Genomic DNA, 20,505 nt, shown 5'->3' on the forward strand with positions numbered 1-20,505 from the left:
ACTTTGTGATCTATAAATGTAGTACATAGACGTATCTTTAAAGCAGTGCTATTTCAGCAGGTTTGTAACTAACTGGAGCAGACAGGTAGCCTCTCATCCGGTTTGGCTCTACGAACACCTACATCTGTCTTCTACTCGCATCGGCAATACCTTTACAGCTCCTTGCGGGATCAGGGACTTAAGCCCCAGCCTAAAGCAGTATTGCTGTTTTGACACAGCGGGACTCTGATTTATTTGGCAAGGTTGCAGTTCTTCTGCCAAGTCTGAAATACAGGGGATAGATATGCAAGGGTTTTTAAACTCACACTGTAAACATGGGGCTGCAGTAATCCTGAAATATGTATACAATCATGAATGAAAGCAAACCAAATGTATTTTCCTTTGTACGCAGAACGCTGACTAACGTGAGCTTGGAGTTCTCTCCGTGCATCACTTCCTTTCATTACCAACCCCGAGTACATTACTTTACAGACCTCTTTTGTATCTGCAATAACATGTATTAATTTAGTTTTCCACCACGTATCCTCCTTGTATAACTTCTGAATGACTTGAACAATAAATAGCTTTTAATCTGCCATCCAGTTAGATGTTAGGGAAATGGTAGTTTGATTTCCTTGTTTTGCAGCAGTACTTCTTGCTGTCCAAAGCCGGCAGAGCATTACTACTGGTTAACTGAGGCAAGTGCTGTAACTAAAGGAAAGGTTACATAGTGTGTATTCGTTGGAAATGAGAACAAAGCATGCATTTTATTTTTCAAAAAGGAACGTAAGCGATAAAACTGTGCACACTGTAACCCCGTACTTTTCACGCTAAGAGTCACGGATCTGGTGTTCTACAACGGGGCTGCAACCACAACAGCTCGTTAAAGGTATGTCTTCCAGTCATCCGGGGCAAGAAAAATATTACTGTTATATCCCAAGTCACAGAAAATGGAAGAGATGAGTCGCTTTGATTCAGGAATTTGTACGCTGTAGCAGTTCTCCACCCTACACCCCAACTGCCCTGCACGTTACCAGTTCGGTGTTACAGCTGCCATGGGGAATGTGGCTCACGGGAAGAACGAACTGCGGAATGACTCTCATCCTGAGGCTGGAGTTGCAGACTTGGGCTGGAATCTGGAAAGACTGAAGTGGCAGGGAGACATTCCCTTGGCAAGTCCAGCCGCAGAAACACCCAGTGTGTTTTGTAACGTGGAGCGGGGTAAGGGATCGCATCCCATCAGCAGTTACAAATGGAACTGGGCGTTTTTGCCATCTCCATAATTTGGGATTCAAAAGCAGCAAAAAGATCCCAGAGAACTCCAGATTAAACTAGCCACGCAAGCCCGTCCGGTTTGTTCAGCTATCCTGCTATACTCTGTCAGGAACGCACATTCCTGGATAAACCTGATCTTTCACATCGCTGTGCTGCTTATCCCCAGTGACCCAGTGGAGCTGCAGAATTCAGTTTGTACTGAGTTACTCCTTAGCCAGGAGGGGCATCTTCTCCTCCGGCTAAAATTAAGATCGGTCCAATGTAGGAGCCCTCTCTCACAATTAACTGCCAGCAGGAGCCCACCTCCTGGGAGCCAAACAAAAAGAACCAGCCCCCTCCTCAGGCACAGAACATTAAATACTACTATGAAAATGTTACCCCTGCCATGTGCTTCCGAGTCAGCCTGGCTGGTTTCCGAGCTGTTTTTTCATGTTCTTTCCCCAGATCCGCTGCCTCCCTGATGCTGTCAAAATAGGGATGCTGCAGCAGCTGCTCACATGTCTGCCTCTCTGCAGGGTCCATACGAAGGCAACCCTTTGAAAAGATGAAGTAAAGGATCACACAAAACACTTGTTAAACAGGTCTGCACAATTCGAGCTACTCACCACAGCCAACGAGTATTCACATAGATACATGTGTTAGTCTTTTTTTTTTTTAATGGATTCTAAGAGTGGCTTTTCAGAGTCAGCACAAAGCTTGTGAAGCAGCTAATACTGAACAAGTACCACAAGGCAGCAATAGAAATTGTGGCCAGAGGGAGAGTTGCAATTGTATGGCGTAGCAAACCATCAAGCCTCAAAAACCAGTTAAGTCCTTAACCTTCATTTGAACTAGAACAATTGTCTTAAACAGGGGAATCCACTATGGCACTAGCTGTGTTCTTCCAGTGTTTAGTGTGGCTAATACTATCCACAGCTGCACCTTCTTTTTAACGTGTCCATCCTCACCGTTTCCATTCACTGCATCTTAATAAGGGAATCGTATGTTTTCCACCTCCATGGTAAAGATGAGTGGATTAAAAGGCCTCTCCGAATCCCCTCCAGCTCTGTTTTTCAATGAATCTCTGGTAATGCAGTAGACAACTCTCAAACCATTTACCAGCTGGATAAGCAAAACAGGCTGCATTTGCTAAGTCTCAGTGCAGAGCTCCTCCACTAGCTGTAGTTTTCTTACCTTCATGAGAGCTAAAGCAGAGTATGAAATATTAGGGAATTTCACTTCTAACGGCTCCTGGCGGGAAAAAAAAACAGTGAGTGTGCTCATATTAGCAAGTTTTTCATTCATTAGTGTACAGAGAACCAGCTTTCCATAGCAACATGACCTGTATCTCATAAAATGCATTTGTCACTTCTGTGCTTGGAGGGGAGCTGCCTGGCGTTACTGAGGATGGGTAGGTTGGCTGCTGTGCCACCAGCAAGGGGGAGAAGGAGCAGAGATTAAGCATTTGTCTGACTGCTTTTACACCGGGTATTGGTTAAAATATCATGAGAGGGGTTCAGCCGCCTCCAAATAACATTCTAGTGTACACAGGCAAAGTAGAGGGCAAAGCTTTGGGATAGGGAAGAAATGCTGCGCAACAAAGGACTGGTCAAGCTGAGCAAGCGAGGCTTTTCCAGCTCTACTTCCAAAGCTGACAGCACGTATATTCCGAGTGAAAGGAAACAGGAACACTTCTCTGTCCAAACACCATGTCTCCTTAGCACTGCAGGTAGATTGCTGGTCAGCGCTAGGCTCAAGGGAAGTGCGTCTGGAGGGAGCTCTTACCATGCTCTCTGGGTCTGGAACTCTTACCCCGCTGAAGAACTGGTTGGTGCTGAACACTTGCTGGTGCCTGGGAATAAGATCCCCTTTGACCAAAAATAAAAAAACAAAGTTGGATTAGTTTGCTGTTTTTACAGTGCCTGCATTGAACAAGCTTATATCCTCTAACAAGGCTGACGCCATCTGAGAGAACACCTAAGGAGATGGAGTACCATCAAGTGAGCTGACAAAACGTTCTTTTGTGAAAACTAACATCCGTCCAGGACATCGGTGATCCCACAGTCGTGTGACTGTGCTGAATGAAGGGCAGGGCCACACAGCTCCAGCTGCCCGCAGTCACAATTGCCCAGGGCCTCATGATGTAAATAGCTCAAAGAAATTCAGCTGGGGGGAGCAGTTTTTGGAGCAGGAGTACCCAGCTACTGTGCATCTTCCAGGCTCCGAGCTTCTGTGCTGTGCAGCAGAGAGGCTTTTACGAACTGTGGCCACTATAGCTGGGGGCCTTGAAAAATCCATATTTCTGTGTATCTCCCCATGCCAAACACCTAGATCCTATCACTGCATTATTTGGGTAAATGAAAATTTGGATTTGCATTAGCAAAAAGATCCCTCAGTAGAGCACCAGGGAATGAGGTGGCCAAGGGACTAAGTGGCACGAACATGACTGCTCTGTGCCAGCACCTGTATCTCCACCGTGGGCTGGCCGAACTCAAGATCTGTGTGTGAGTGGGGGAAAGCATCTCAGCATCATAGCTAGAGGGTGCTGTGCAAACACCTACCAGGATCTGAAACTCCAGCCATGCCACAGCACTGAGCTTCAGCCAAGGGATCCTTCCCAAAGCATTAATTAAGCAAGACCAGATCAGCAGCTAACTCCTCTGCTCACATCAGATGTGATGGACCAGCCCAGGGCTCTGATGAGTAACAGGCAGGAGCCACTGTTTGTTTTGGAAGTGGCTGCCCGGCAGCGTGGGCATGCTTTGTTGGCGTGCTCGGTTCGAGGGAGGGTGAACAGGGCTGTAATGCTGTGTTTCAGCACCTTCAAAAGAAAAGGGTTCCCAGGAGGAAGGCAGGCTGCATAAACAGTTGTGTCTTCTCTGACTGCTGGAATGGGACAGGCTAACCGCAAGTGTTCCAGCTTCATTAAAATTTAACTCACATTGGGTGAAATTCTTTTTGTACACTCCTGAGCATGTTGTATAGAAAAGAGCTGAAATGCAGCACCAACAAGAACATGCTGTCGCTTTTCCCCAACGCAGCTTCATGGCCCTTTTTTGAAGCTTAGAGCAGCTCAGAGCAAGCAAAATGTTAAAATCAACCCCATAACAAAAGAGCCAGTACAATAGCCAAACCATCATAATTACACAGCTTTGACCAAGGAGCTTTTCTCTGTAAACACTGCCTCAGTCCATCACCTGGATCAAAAGATCATTTCCTCTGGCTGAAACCCTATCATTAAAAATAAATTATAACTCACCTAACATGGCATAAATGTATTCTGGAGGATGAAGCAATCAACATTTAACTATATTTCTAGCTAAGGAGCTTATCTGCTTAGAGCCATTAGTCACCTTCACAGTTTTATAAACTGCTCAGTAAAAATTACAATTCTCACTCATTACAACAAATTTCAATTAAAAGTGGGGGTTTGTTCCTTTCCGTCTGAGAAATCAGATGTTACACACCAATATCAAATAGAATCAATGAGACTGGATTAATTTCAGTGTTAACACGGATAATGGCTTTTTTATTTAACCTCTGCTCTAAATCCAGCTCCTAAAATGCCTTGGTGAATATAGACAAACAGGTGGAACAGTCAAACTTCAGTGTTCACACTCTCTTTCTCAAGCACACAGCCATCAACAGGCATCAGCAATGTTTACGAGACCTCCAAAGCTGTGATGAACTAAATCCAACTATTCGTTTTCTAGAGGCAGGGACCACTTTGCTTGGTACCAAACCCTCAAAAACACCTGGATCTTTCAAACCTTTACGCAAAACATTCCTGGTCCTTTCTGATACAGGCACCTCATTTTTCTGTCTGTGTGGAGACAGCTGAAGATGTGGAAAGGACAGCAGCAGAGGCAGGTGTTTCTGTGTCTCCTGCGGGGCTGGCCCTGTGCTCCCCACACCCCGGTACTCACCGAGCCACCCTAAAGGACTAGGAGGGTCGTCCGGTGGTCACCTAACACATCCCACATCTTAAACTGCCCAGCACCAGACCCAGCTTCCCAGGGGCCACCACTGCTAAAGAGAGTGGAAGAACGGATTCAGGCAGTTTGCAGGCAATGATCCTGCTTACGCAGCCCTGTCCGTTGGTGAGCCTTTTAGGCACAGCCTGGCACTGCTGGCTCATACAAGCTGAAACCAATTCTACCCCACAGACCCTTTTCTGAAGAACAGTCACCACACACGTGGATGCCAACTTCATTTCCCCAAATCCCGCCAGGACCTGCAGCAGCATCTGTGACTCCAACTACACAACCTCCTAACAAGGTGTGTATGTGCAAGTCATGCCAGGAAAACCCAGCTCCCTTTCAAGGACAGTAACACCTCAAATAAAGCCAGCACCTACTAAAGGGAGAGATCCACTGGGTAAATTCACCTCCTGGCTAATCCCAATACACACCACAGAGGAAAGTCCTCCTGGGCAAGCTCTAGTCCTGCCAAAGGCATCGGGAAGCCCAGTGCAGAGGGGACACTCACCCAGGGTTGTCCGGATGAGGTACAGCTGGTCGACGTCAGACTTGCCAGGCCACAGGGGGACCCCGGATAGCAGCTCTGCGAAGACGCAACCTATCGCCCACACGTCCACGGGAGGGCCATACTGGGTGTCTCCCACAAGTAACTCCGGAGAGCGGTACCACCTGGTAGCCACGTAGTCTGTGTAATAATCACTCGGACCAGCTAGGTTGCAGTCAGGAAGGAGAGAAACAGACGGGAATGTGGGATCAGAACGATGCAGATGAGCTGCCATCGGTTGTTACACATGTTGGGGCATCTCCTGGGCAGGCAATAGCTACAGGAACAGGATGAGTCACTGGCCACTAGCAGAACCCAACTTCGGAAAGACTAAAGATTTGGCAAAAATCAAGACCATCTTTTTCTCCAAATGAAAAATACGCAGAGCTCCACAGCAGAGCCTTGCACCAGCCAGTGGTCAGTTCTCAAAGCCCACATGATTTGTCTGAACAAGAGCTAAAGAAAAAAAAAAAAAACAGACTAGGGGGTTTATTTACAACGGAAAATGTGAAGCCATTGTTTGCAGAGACAGCACCTTCTGCCAGAGGGGCTGCTCCTGCCAGGGAACTCCAGCTGTGTCTCCACCATTACGTAAGCAATGGCTGGGCAGCTCCAAGATGCCCAAGGCCGACTTCCATCCACCAGCGCCAGCACCACCAGCAGCTCAGCTGCACCAGCAGGGAGCTCAAATGGAGTTTGTTTACACAGGGACTTGGCATCGCCGTGTCTGGGCTAGCTCCCTTTAAGCTGATTTGGGGATCTCTACGAAGCCTTTAGCAGAGCTTCTCTGTGAAAACATGACAGCCTTTATACAGGATGATTTACACATGCATCAGACAAGAACAAGTGAGTCTTCACTGGTGTTTGAAAGCCTGATCCTACACTTCATTTGAGCTTTCACGTGTTAACAATCCACTAAGTAGTAAGTCGGCACTTACTCAGTATGCGAGCAAATCCAAAGTCACAAAGTTTGATGACTGAGTGCTTTGTTATCAGAATGTTTTCTGGCTTTACATCTCGGTGGATGCACTAGAAACAGAAAAAATAAGGTTAGAAGCAAGGATTTACCTTGGCCCTCAGGTAAAAAAACCTCTTAATTCAGCCACGTACCACTTGCCCATTGTGCTGGGCAATCATTCCTGCTGAAAGAGAAGATGAAAGGATTTCTTAACAGTAGCTAAAGCCACGTCCTGCTGGGCAGGACAACTACCCTGCCTGTACCCCACCTTTGGGATGAGACACTGTGCAGGCTCCCAGCTTCAGCTGCATAGCTCCGTACCCCTTGGACCACAGTGAGTCAGCTCCCCAGAGCCAGCTGGCATCTGCTAGCATGAGGAGCGAAGTTTGCACAGCAAGGATTATTGTTAACCTGGCTCTCTGCAAATGCAACTCATTTGATACAGCTATGTGTAACACACTCCTACTAAGGGGCTCAGTTTTACGAATATGTGGGGAGATCCTACTAGGAAGTGCTTTTGTGCGTAGGGCCCCCTGGGATTGGTTCTTGGACGAAGTTCATGAACTGTATTTACTGGCAATCTAGTGGACAAGCAAATGATTTTGCTGGCAAAGCTCACGGATGTGAGAAGGCTATGGTTTAGATGTGGGACTTTATCTATCCTTGTAAATGCCAGAGTACACCAGGTATTCCCTCTAGTCAGCACAGGTGAGACACATCCAGAGTGCTGTGTCCAGCCTTGGGATCCTCAGCAGAAGGAAGATGGGGGCATACGGTAGTGACACCAGTGAAGGGCCACTAAAATGATTAAGGGATTGGGGTATCTGACATCCAAGGAGAGGATGAGGGAGATGGGACCATCATTCAACCTGGAGAAGAGAAGGCTCAGGGGGGATCTTATTACTGTGTATAAATACCTGATGGGAAAGAGTAAAGAAGACCGAGCCAGGCTCTCCTCAGTGGTGTCCAGTGAAAGGACAAGAAGCAATGGGCACAAATTAAACACACAGGAAATTCCATTTAAAAGTAAGCAGTTTTTTTTTTTTACTGTGAGGGTGGCCAAACACCCAAACACGTTGCCCAGAGAGGCTGTGGAACCTTCATCCTTGGAGATACTCAAACCCTGACTGAAGAAGTTTCTGAGCAGCCTGCTCTAGCTGACCCAGCTTGAGTGGGAGCGCTGGACTAGATGATCTCCAGAAGTCCTTTGGAGGGAGCAATCACCAGAAATTCTGTGATTCTTAGGAAGTAACCTTACTTGCTGAAGGTTCACAGAAATTGTATTTGGCCTTGGCAAAGAGTTTCTGCTGATCAGACTAGCAGAGACCTTAATTTCTTCTGCCTATGTATGAAAGGTGTGCTCTACTTAAAAAACCTCTTAATTCAGCCACGTACCACTTGCCCATTGTGCTGGGCAATCATTCCTGCTGAAAGAGAAGATGAAAGGATTTCTTAACAGTAAGAAATTACTGGAGTCTAGCTCATGTTGTTGTCCCCTACCATCACCTCAGCGCAAACATGTCAGGCGTTTCGTAGCTAAGCTGGTGGTAAATTATTGTGCCTCCCCCTGAGGACTGAAATGCTGCTTGTTATACCAGTGTCATGGAGTTCTAAAAAGGGCAACTGTATAAAACCTCATTACCTGTGATCTGCAGCAGGTCAGACTGCAGCATCTCATTGTTCCCTTGGCTTTAAAACTCCATTAAATCTTTCAGACTGAGTGGGGGAACAGAAAAAAGAAGCAAAACAACAAATCCTGGAAGCAGGACAGACCTATGGCCAAGTTTCTGTGGCTCAACTGGACATAATTCTCCCAGCAAAGTCAAAACTCCCATTCCAGAGTGGTCCCCTTCCCGACTCTTACATTTCAAATGCTGGCAGATAAACAAAAACAAAGACAATTACAGCTAAGTTTGCCCAAAGAACTTCTCCAAAAGGCTCCTTCCCTTCCCCGCTTCTTAAAGCGTCCCCACTGCTTCCTACAAAATATTTGCCATGCAAACAGCTCACATCTCCCTCCAGAGAGCAGAGGAGGGGTTGTAAAACTGGTTTACCGTAACTAATTTTTGAAACCTTTTAACTGGTGTCATGATTCAATGCCTATGACTATCAACTAAAGGACTTTCTGTGAAATCAGTAGCAGTTTGCTCAGGTCTCTGTTGACTAGAAGTTAAGCCAGTTTTCTAAATGTCAGTCTAATGCATGGCACAGGGAACATACAAGGATATATTCCTGTTCAGTTTGTCTAAGGTCATTAGTGTAAACCATTCCTTGACAGCAAACCCAAGGGACCTGTGTGATAGTAAATGCAGCTTGTGGGTATTCACTAATATTTCAGATATATGCTTCCTGTTGAAAACAGGAAATTTCATCTGACTTCATCCGATGAAAGCTCTGTAATCAGGAAAATGGCAACAGAATCTCCTTCTCCTCCAAAGCCATGTTACAGCAATCGTTAGTGCTGTTTAGGGGACTTACATTGTGTTTATGGCAGAAGTTCACAGCTTGGAGGGTCTGCCAGGTTATGCTCTTCACTAGATGCTCTGGCATCCTGTTTTAAAAAAAGCACACTTTTATTACATTTTTATTTTGGCTTAAAAATAACTTCACTGTTACAGGAAAAAGGAAGAGGAGACCTTTGAGTGCTAACATTGTACAGGGATCTCTGAGCAGAACTGCCAGGGACCAACTCAGACAAAAAACACTAAGTGCACTTTCTTCCTACAAATAAGTTACAGGAAATACATAATAACTCTCAGTTTGTTGATCTTCCACTGCAGAAAACCAGTCACGCTGGGCTGCTGATGGTGGAGGCTGTTTGTACCTCTTCCCATGTTTCAGAGCGGAGGCTGAGGTCCGTGTGCATCTCCCTGCAGAAAGCAATAGTCTCCTGTGAAGTTACCCTCCAAGCATTGCAGAAGCATCAAAGGGAACACCAACATCACTTCCAAATCCAGTCAGTGCAACAAGATACCAGGATTCATGGCAGGTAAGGGCATGCCAGAGTGTCTCGTACCACTCAGCCGCTGCCAACTGATGAGCACACATCAGTGTGTGTAAGGCTGTGTCAAATCCTGACTTGTGGCTGTGCTTAGCATCCATGCTTCCTGGTAGTCCTCCTGAAATGCCAGCAGGCATTTCTGCCTCTGCAACTGCTCAGAGAGTTGGAAATGGTGAAGTATCCATGGTATAGATGCATGACTTGCAATGCTGTCATGTCACTGATTGTCCAGAGTGGAGAGGTGACCAAAATGGGACAGGGAAGGATGTTCTTATGAGAGTATAAAGCTCTGCTTTGGTTTGCATCTCCCCTCCTTCCCTCCAATGGCTGGCAAACACTTCAGAGAACGAAATCTGGAAAGATCCAGCCTCCTCCTCTCTCTTTCAGCTATGGCACAACGGTTCTTAAACTTCCTTGGGTGTCTGTAGTGGTCTTCAATGACCTCAGGAAAGGCAGAGGTGACAGCCTTGGGAACATTCAAGCTCAAATCCAATGTTATTTCATGTGTTGAAATGTTTGCAGCATTGCAAAGCTTCTGATTCATCATAAAGAACAAAAAAGCCTGAAACTGAACCAAAACAATATGCAGGAAGCCTGGCTTTTTCTTCAAGACATCTTCTGTTGTCAGGACTGAAGATATTGTGCTGACACTGCTTTTGCAATGCTCGAGTTTCCTTGCAGAAACATCCTAGAAAGATGAGAGCCTGACAAGGGGATAAAGTTGGTGAGATGACCTGGAAACATGGTGCAAAGAGGCATGTACCCACCCATCTTCATCATGACCACAAAAGATTTGACCATCTGCCGTAGCAAAGATCAAAAGCAAAGTATGCAACCAGGCATTACACATTCGTTCACACTGGAGTTGTTCTGATCAACAGAAAGCAAATGTGAAGCATTTTCTTCAAAGTTATCCATCCTCTCTTCAGATTCCAGGTGAACAGGCTGAAACTGAGGTGAAAGCTGCTCACCAGCTCACAAAGCGATCTGCTGTCAGCATGCTCCGCTCTCCTTCTAGAGCTCCACATCAGGCAGAAAGAGAATAACAGGCTCTTGTTTACTCAACCCCCAATTAGTCTCCTGCAGGCAATTCATTTAGCTCCAGGCCTATAAAATGATTTATGAACTTCTGCCTAGCATTTCCACAGCACCAAGTCACTGTGAATAATTAGGAACAATGTATTTAGTGGGAGTGTCATTCATAATGTGTCAAAGGAACAAACCCTGTCCTGGAGAGTGCTCCTTCTGCCCGTGTGGCTCACACTTTGTGCAAGCGCCTGTTTAAAGAAGAGGGGATCTGACCTGAGGCTGGGCAGAGAGGTGCAGGCATAGCTCCTGGTAACTCCTACCAGCCAACACGTACTCCTTAGCACAGCGGTGTGCCAGAGGGCTAGAAGTCACTGGTCTGTCATACGGGTCATCAGTGACATCACTACAGACTGTCTATGTTTTGGGTGCTCAACCACACTGCCCCAGTGCCCCCAGCCTGCACCTGCGCAGCCTCCTACAGTGATGTGCAACACACCTGGGGAGCAGCAGGAAGGAGGGCTGCGTGCCCCCAGCCCCTGCCCGCCGCCCCCAGCAGCCCATACCTCCTCTCAGTGAGACACAAGATGCTCCCAAGGGTTTGCTGCTGCCGAGCCAGCCAAAGATCACCCAAACGCTCAGGCTCAGTGCCCCAGTCTCCCTGGTGAGCAGCACTGTGCAGGAGCACATGCAGGTTCATAGGCAATTCTTTGGGACACCATTGCTAAACCACAGTAACAGAGAAAGCCCTGGGCACCGGGCTGAGAAACCTCTCCTGTAATTAATGAAATTCCTCTGAAAACTCTGCAGAGCAGCAATGGCATGGACACCCCCCGACTCCCTTGCTCAGAGCTCCCAGTGAGAGACAGGCCACTCACCCCCGGGGGTGCTTGTCCAGCTCATGGAGAACTGTGTGGTCGCAGTATTCGAAGACCAGATGCAGCCTCCGCTTCCTCCTGAACACTTCCAGCAGGTTCACCAGGTTGGGGTGTTTCAGTTGCTGTAACACACAGCAGATGGCCTGGTTAGTTACTGCACAGGGAAGTGTGGTAAAGGTGGGGGGACAGTGCTTTTACCCACCGGGGACTCAATTCCTTGAGCTGAAACCTTTTACACAAGCAGAACACAACATGAAGAAGCAGCTCAGCTCCAGCCCAGCCTGCGGTGTAGTTATTTTAGGAAATGACTGTGGGCAACAAGTCAGCTTGGCTTCAGCGAGCGCCTCTTACAGAAGATGCTCATAGATAAAGAATTCATCACAGTGCCCACAGCTATTCCGGCAGCGCCTTTCATTGTACGTATCCAGCCTTTGACTGCACCGCAATGAAACGCAGCTCTCCCTGGAGAAGAGCTTGGGAAATCACACACGGCAAGAGCCTGTAGCAGACAAACACAAATTCAGGAGAAACCGAGAACTCCTCCTTTAATAAGCATAAGTAAAGCACATGGTCTTAGCTTCACCAGCTTATTGTCAGAATCTGGATGGGTTAATTAGGAGAATTTTTATTGCTGCTTCTTCCTCTTCCTCTCAATCCACTTCATGTGCTCATACCAGGGCTTCCTCTCCTGGAGAGCTCAGCCACCTTCTTACCACACAAAAAGCCTGAACACAGCAGGGTTATTCAAACGCACCTTGCAAGACATGAGGGTGGACATTACTGGAGCTTCTCATTCCCTATTCTTTTGCCTACATTTTGGGGGAGGCCTGGGAGAGGGCTTGAATCAAGGGGCACAACACGGTATTCAGAAAAGGAAACAAAGAAAAGCCAGACCCAACTCAGGAATGTTATTTCTTTTTGGATGACTCAGGGCACCATCCCCTCTGCTTGCAGGGACCTGTATCCACAAGGGCTTTGCCTGACCAAGGCTTTAAAACAAACACATTTCTAAGCAAGGAGGCTGGAAAGGGCATTGCCTAGGAGCTGCACTAACCACCAAATCCAGCTGGCAGCCGGTCACAAGCGGTGTTCCCCAGGGCTCAGTACTGGGGCCAGTTCTGTTTAGTATCTCTGTCAATGATCTGTACAAGGGGATCGAGTGCAACCTCAGTATATTTGCAGATGACACCAAGCTGGGTGGGAGTGATGATCTGCTTGGGGGCAGGAGGGCTCTGCAGAGGGATCTGGACAGGCTGGATCGATGGCCCCAGGCCAACTGTATGAGGTTCAACAAGGCCAAGTGCTGGGTCCTGCACTTGGGCCACAACAACCCCATGCAACGCTACAGGCTTGGGGAGGAGTGGCTGGAGAGCTGCCCAGCAGAAAAGGATCTGGGGGTGCTGGTTGACAGCCGGCTGAACATGAGCCGGCAGTGTGCCCAGGTGGCCAAGAAGGCCAACAGCATCCTGGCCTGTATCAGCACTAGTGTGGTCAGCAGGAGCAGGGCAGGGATCGTAGCCCTCTACTCAGCACTGGTGAGGCCGCACCTCAAATCCTGTGTTCAGTGTTGGGCCCCTCACTACAAAAAGGACGTTGAGGTGCTGGAGCATGTCCAGAGAAGGGCAACGGAGCTGGGGAGGGGTCTGGAGCACAAGTCTGATGAGGAGCGGCTGAGGGAACTGGGGTTGTTCAATGTGGAGAAGAGGAGGCTGAGGGGAGCCCTCATCACTCTCTACAACTCCCTGAAAGGGGGTTGTGGTGAGGTGAGTGTTGGTCTCTTCTCCCAAGTAACAAGTAAGAGGACAAGAGGAAATGGCCTCAAGTTGTGCCATTAGATATTAGATTAGATTAGATATTTTTCTTCATCGAAAGGGTTGTCAAGCATTAGAACAGGCTGCCCAGGGAGGTGGTGGAGTCGCTATCCCCGAAGTCATGTAGATGTGGTGCTTAGGGACATGGTTTAGTGGTGGAATTGGCAGTGCGAGGTTAATGGTTGGACTTGATGATCTTAAGGGTCTTTTCCAACCTGAACAATTCTATGATTCTACCTTCTAATGTGCCTCTAAGCCATCTGAAAAAGCCTGCAATGGAGGAAGGAAGCGGAGAGTCACGACTGGAGAAAGCTTAAGGGGCCTCAACTGAGGAATGCAGCTGTTTGGGGAAGCAGCCAGTTAACCCCAAGGTGAAGGATCACTAAGTCACAACTTAAATCCTGGGGTTAACCAGTAAGCTAGAAATACCTCAGTAAAAGACGCCCACCATACCACATTGCCAGCCTGTCACAGGTAGGAGGGACGTGGCAGGGGCCATTTCAGTGCCCTGATGGGTGCACTCTGGGCCCCTTTGCAAAATGTAATTGTATTAAAGAATATCATTGTAAAAGCTCCTTGCAAAAAGAGACCTTCCAGGGAGCTCACTGCCTTTGGGGGACATTATACTGAACCCAAGCTATACCAAGCCCATATGCCAATACACAAGGTCCCCGTTAGTGTGCAGAAGGTGGCCGTTCCAGTCCTGCAAGCTGGCAGCAAGGAGCTGATCTTTCTAAACAACATCTACCACATACGTGTCTTGTTCCTTCAATCCCTCTGCAGGGCTGGGGCTCCTGCCCACACTGTGTAAAGCACATCGAAGACCTTCGCACCCATCTGGATCAAACCTAGGTTACAACCAAGACCTTCTGACCGCTTCCTCAATCCTCCATGGAGAGTATTCATATGCCAAGTGCCTTCCCTGTCTAGCACAAGTGTCAGCAGGGGCTAACTGGAAGTGCAACCTTCTCTGCCCTGGCCACGTCTCCTGACCTCGCATAACGGACGGACTTGCTCTGCGCACCCTCAGTTCCCATGGCAAGGCTGCTAGTTGAAAGTATTAAACCACAAGGGAGGAGGCTTATAACACGTCTCAAGTTTGGTATTTATCTAGTAGTGTCTCTATTCTTGTCATTTCCATATCCACCTTGTAAAAGATGATCAGAGACAGAGAATGGCCCGCAAGACTGCTGAAAATCCCAGCAATGATTGCGATTCTCCCGGGAAGGGCGTAAACAGCCAGGTTCACCCGTCTAGACCACAGAAAAGGCATGCAGCCTTGCAGCAGCCTTCAGAAACCGTCGGGGCTGGCATGTCAGAGCAGCCCGCCTGCAGAGCTGCGGCACGGTAAAGCAGAGATCCAGGGTAAGTCCTGCTGGGGAAAAGGTTTCCCTGGCGTTCCTGAAATGGAAATAATGTACATGCAGGAAAGGACAGGAAAGGTTTGTCTGCCACTGCCAGATCTCTTAAATCACAGTGATTGCTTCTACCCGAACACACAATACATCTCCCTCAGCTTTCGATCACATGGGATTTGTGTGCATACCGTGCCACCTACCACGTTACGCGTATCCACATCGAGCAAAGTACCATCTTGCCACGTGCACGTTAGACAAAGCCCCGTCTACCAGGTTAGACTCCACCACAGAAGTTGGACAGCTGCTGTGGCTCTGGTACGGCCCCTTCCCTCACCAGTCAAGCAGCTCCTGACAGACTGTGTAAAGTGGATTCTTCCCTTTCCATGCACTCGGTGTGTTGGCATATTATGTTCCCAGAGATCCGCGATAACAGAGATCTCTGAGAGCAGGCTGGGCCTCCAGCAACTGTGCTGGGTAACAGGCGCCCAACTCCCCTGCTGCTCTCAGCAGATCTGCCTGCCAGCACGGACAGGCTGCTGGGCACGGCCAAGCCTGCCAGAGGGATGGAGGCAGACGAGACACTCTGCAGTGCTTGGATTACACTTTCAGAGACAAGTGAGGATGAAATAATTGCCAACCGATTGTAGAGCAAGAAGAAAGTTAAATCGATGCTAACAGATTGAGATCTCTGGAAAACCTCTGGCAGTTACAGGCTGTTTGTACGAGTCGGCCTTCAGGACTGACTTCCACAGGAGCAGGCCATGCCCACGAGACAGCCTGTCCCGGCCACCCTCACCCGTGCGCGGAGCTGGGGTTTCTGGAGGGAGCGAGCTTGAGCTTGGAAGCACGAGGTCTAGCTCAGCAGGGACGCTGTGACAGGACACAGCTGTGTGAACAAGCTCTTGCACACAACAAGTGGGTTAACCTGCCTGTGCGAGGCCTGGAGAAGGTCCCCTGGCCACAGCATCTCCCCGTGCCTTGCTCACAGCCAGCCTCCATGGCTGGGGCTCACCAGGCAGTCAGGTTCACTGGGCCAATGTCTCTTGTGCAGGCAGACGTGCACACAAAGCCACCGCAAATCTGCCAGTCACCCTATCGACGTCCCTGTCCCGCGGCGCGGTGTTTCAGAGTGCAGTTTCTATCGATGCTGCCGGTTGCTGGCAGCACCGGATGGGCTTCCCCTCCTTGCCTCCTGCTTGGGTGACAAGGCCGTGTGTCGCCTTCTGCATACAGGCCAGATGGGCTGTATGGGCTTTTCCCCAGCATTACAAAAGCTCCCGTGCTAAAATGACGGGGATCATTTTCTGTTTCATATATGAACAAAGCTTTGCGCTGCATTTTTCTCTCATCTTTGCAATTTCAGAGCTAAGAACTGTCTCAGCTTCCACGTGAAGATTGGGGAGACAACACCACCCCTCTGGAAACAGCAAGCGCTGATGGGCTTACACAGAGACTCGCTCTGTTTTCCCGTATTTCCAGCCTTTCCTATGGAATCAGGATCAGACAGGGCGTTTCGACTCTGCGTACAGCCCCGCTCTCCCACCCCACCTCCCATGGCTCCTGGCCATAGAAAGCCCTTTGTCTACAAGGTATTTGCTGTGCAGAATAATAATTTATCAGGCCCTACAGTTTTTGCTGATGAAACACAACCTCACTACATCTCTGACAAACATTTAGTTGTTGCGTAAGCCAGGAAATACTTCAACAAACAAACTGTTACTATTTACAGAGAAAAAGTTGAAAAGATAGTCAAGCAGGTCTGCACTTGTTAAAATCAACGGCACCCTGACGCAGATCCTGCCAAGGCTAGCTGCAGCGATGTCAGCTTTGGACCCTTAAAGATGATGCATTTACCATCTGCATTACAAGTGACTTCTGCAATGATTATTTTCCTTTTCAGATCTTTAATATCCTTTAAATCTTAATGCGTCTCCAGTATTGTTTACTAAAATGATACAGCTACATGTCATCTGTTTGCTTCAGATAGGACAAAAACTTAGGCTGCTTCTCTCCAAAATCTAACTGAAAAATAAATACGCTTTTTTCTTAGATGACAGCTCTTCTAAGATGGCATCCAAGCTTATTTTGCCTCTTTCTGCAGCAGGTAGAGAATCGGGTATTCATATGCCTTTGACAATAACGTGTACACCATTTATTTACATAGAAATACTCAATAAAAGACAAGCTGATAGCACAAAAAGATTTTGGGAAAAGAAATATCAGAAATACTGCAACCTGCTGAAACCTTGCACTTAACTGCAAATACGAGTTACTTGGTTCCCAGTGACGAAATTAAGGTAACTCTATGGAAGGGAACATTGAGCGCAGTGAGCATCAACTGCTGCTACACAAACACCAACAGGCAGTGAAGTCTGGGAACAACGTCATGCAGAAATCAGAGACCAAAGGATTATGAACTTTGGGAAAGAAGTTTTAAACAAAATGGAACATCTTTCTCTGCAGATTTCTGTAGGCTTTTCTTAACTCCAAAGTCCTAAATCATTGACTGTCTACAAGAATGCACTGTGTCTAGTCTTAACAGCACATTTATTGTAAAAAGGATTCCTATTGGAAGTGACTATTTAAAAATTTATTAAGCCATCATGTTGATAATACTATTCTTTAATCAGTTCAATGTTTTAAAGCTATAGCTCTTCTGCATGGAAAAGAGAAAGCTGAAGATGGGGAGATGATGGAGGTACATAAAATCAGGAGTACTCTGGAGAAAGAGAAAAGGGAACAACTCTGCTTCTCGTAACACACAGCTGGGGGTACTGTATGCCATCACCCAGCAGCAAGTTTATAACAAATAGAAGGAAATATTTTTTCACACAACATACTCCTGAAGTGGTGGCACTCACTGCCTCAGGAAACTATGGAGACCAAATGAATATACCAGTTCAAAAAGAGATAGGACAAACTCCCAACAGCCTACGGGTGTCTGCTAAGCATGAAGCAACGAGTACAATCTCTGGCTCCAGAAACTTTGCCCAGAAGCTGGATGTGTGAAAGGAAATCTTAATCCATCCTCTCCCTCTTTCTCCTGGGTTTCTCCTCATTTCTGCATGCTTAATGGACCTGGGGTGTGACTCACTGCAAATGTTCCCATCATTTTATTTTGCCAGGAAAAAAACCACAGAGGCTGAATGAGTGACGCATTTCTATGTGAGGATGAGCTCTCACACAGAAGTCAAGAAAAGATCAGCAAAGACAAGGTGCTGCCATGGTTCACAGGTGCCAGTTCTGCAGCCGCTTCCATGCGTGAATACCTCTGAGCCTACACAGCGCCCAGCATTCAATCCATGGTTCAATCCCACCTGCACGTCAGGCTCCAACACTGCAGATACCCCACAACCAGGTGCTCAGAAGAGCGTTTAAAGGAGGGGTCGGCGCAGATTTATAAGGCGGGGAGCGAGGAGAGCTGCACACCACAGCTGTCCCACATCTTGTGCTATCTAGGTTCACTTTTTGCTCACAAACTTCACACCCGCTCCGACAGTCCTCGTCTCTGGGGGGAACCTCCCGGATGCGGGTCTGTTACACACGGTGCCAACCGCGCACCAAGGGCAGAGCTGTGCCTGTACCAGCCAGGACATCACCACCTCCATGGGGGGACAGAGTCTGGGTCAATCCTGCTCCAGAGGGCACAGTGACAAGGGCACTTTGTTGATGCTCCTCAACTACCCACGCTGAACAAATCTGCAGGCAGCCGGTGCCTTGCTCTTTGCAGTGCCTCAGCTCCCACCAACACCCTTTGATGGGTGACAGCCGGGCTGTGGTGGATCACCTCCATCCCGAGGCATGTCCACTGGCCTTCACTGGCACCGACCTTCTCCCTAAGACACCGACTGGCTGCGGCACCTCACCTACCGCTCCCTCACGCCCCGTCTCCTTCCAGCTTCCCTCACGACGCCCCATCTCCTCATGGCTGCCCTCACGCCCCGCCTCCTCGCTTCCCCCCTCACCACGTCCCGCCTCCCCACGACGCCCCCTCCCCTGCCAGCGCTCCCCAGGACCCCCTGGCCGCGGCGCCGGGCTCGCCATGGTGGGGCATAGTCCGCAGGCCCCACAGGCGCCGCGCCCGGAGCGGTCCCGTTCGCGGCGGAGCCCACCGGCCCCGGGCGCCCCCGAAGCGGCGGAGGGAAGGGACGAGGGAAGAAGGGGCGCGGAGAGCCGGCGGGGCCGGGCGCCCGCCCGCCGCCCACCTTCAGCAGGCGGATCTCGCGAAGGGCGATCTTCCTGATCACCGGGTCCTCCTCGGACTCCAGGAACTTCTTAATGGCCACGATCTGGCCAGTGTCCTTGTTGCGGCACTTGAAGACGACTCCGTAGGAGCCCTCCCCGACCTTGCCCAGCTTCTCGTACCGCTCCATGGCGCGGGGCCGCCCCGGCGCAGCTCCCTCGCCTCAGAGCGCCGCAGCGGCGGCTCCGGTCTCCCCCGCCCGCCCTTGCCCCGGCGGCGCGGGGCAGCGGCGCCGCCCGCCCTCCGCCGCCTCCCCGCAGCTGCGGGGGCCTGCCCGCGGGGGGTCTCCCCGGCGGGGAACGGCCTTTGCGAGGCGGCGGTCGCCGGGACGCTGAGGGGAGCGCCCTCTCCGGGGCGGAGGGGGAGGAACCTCCGCGGGGACCCCCAAAAGCAGGCGGGCGGTCCCCAGTGAGGTAGGGGTTCCCCATGGCCTCTGACGGGGCCACAGGCGCCCGTCGGGGCGCTGATGCTGTACGTTGCCATGTTGTCTTTACCCCCCTCCAACGCCCTGCTTTTCTGCGGGGGTCTCTAGTTTTTACTCGATTTCCCTGCAGGGTTGGGAGGAAGAGGGAATGCCCCCCCCAACGCAGGCAACCACTGCCCACAGCCCTTTCCTCTGGCACCCCGGGCTCCGTCTCCAACCAGGAGCAGCAGAGAGGAGGGGAGGCCATTCCCCGGGGGGACCTGGAGGCCATGGCACAGCACAGGGTCAGGGGTGGCGTATTTGGGATGCCCAAGCATGGGCATCGCTTAGAGCACTGGCACCCAGGCATTCCTGCTCTGGCGTTGGTGTGAGGCATGGGAGACATTGCATATCCCCAGAACATCTCCACCCTGTCCACTTTGCCACCTGATGAGCTTCCACTAGGAGCTAGGACCTTCCAGTGAGCATTTCCATCTCTTACCTTTGTGTTTACTATCCTTGTGCACCCATTTAGCTCCATGGCTCCTTAGCCACCTCCTCACCCCCTGCCAAAGACGGCCTTCTATGGTGGCAATTGCTTCCAGTAGTAGATCTGGAGATCTGTGCAGACGCCTTGCTCCATCTTATGCCTCCTCCCTCCCCAATCTTTTCCTGGGGTGCTTCCTGAATTCTACTTAGGACGAAAGATCCACTACTTATTTTTCTTCCTAAGCCACATCCATTGAGGAGGAGTAGTCTCTTCCTGTTCTAGCTGCCACACATACTTGTCTCTTTTTGGTTCTTTCTCTGCACACTTTAAAAATGAAAGGGTGAAGAGTATTCTTATGACAAATGTGTTCTTTGGTAGAACTATCCAGCCATGGAGATTTTCCCAGCTCTATCAAGACTTGCAATGAAAGTATGTGACAAAGACCACAAGCCAACTCAACTCTCAACAGCACTTCTGAGGAAGGCTTCTGGTGCAGCTGTCTGTGAGACCTGCAGAGCTGCCTCAGAGAAGTCCAAGGACTACACCGCTGAGGAAGCTCCTCAGAGAAGTCATCAAAGAA

At 49.3% G+C, this 20,505-nt stretch overlaps 1 protein-coding gene across 2 annotated transcripts; it reads right to left on the bottom strand.

Moving 5' to 3' along the window:
• Positions 1 to 582: 582 nt before the first annotated feature.
• CDKL1 (cyclin dependent kinase like 1) lies at positions 583 to 19,253 on the bottom strand (the record flags this gene model as incomplete). Of its 2 annotated transcripts, XM_082000689.1 has the most annotated exons (9): positions 18,995 to 19,253; positions 11,621 to 11,742; positions 9,194 to 9,266; positions 6,696 to 6,786; positions 5,722 to 5,922; positions 3,019 to 3,101; positions 2,428 to 2,484; positions 1,633 to 1,788; positions 583 to 690 (listed from the first exon to the last, which is right to left on the bottom strand). In XM_082000689.1, the coding sequence occupies exons 1-9, from the start codon at positions 19,160 to 19,162 to the stop codon at positions 583 to 585; spliced, it is 1,059 nt and encodes a 352-aa protein (XP_081856815.1). In that variant the 5' UTR covers positions 19,163 to 19,253. The 2 variants fall into 2 exon arrangements, with proteins under 2 accessions (XP_081856815.1, XP_081856816.1); XM_082000690.1 differs by lacking the exon at positions 1,633 to 1,788.
• Positions 19,254 to 20,505: the final 1,252 nt, after the last annotated feature.

This window comes from Phaethon aethereus (assembly GCF_964289735.1).
Source record: "Phaethon aethereus genome assembly, chromosome: 5".
Classification (NCBI taxonomy): Eukaryota; Metazoa; Chordata; class Aves; order Phaethontiformes; family Phaethontidae; genus Phaethon; species Phaethon aethereus.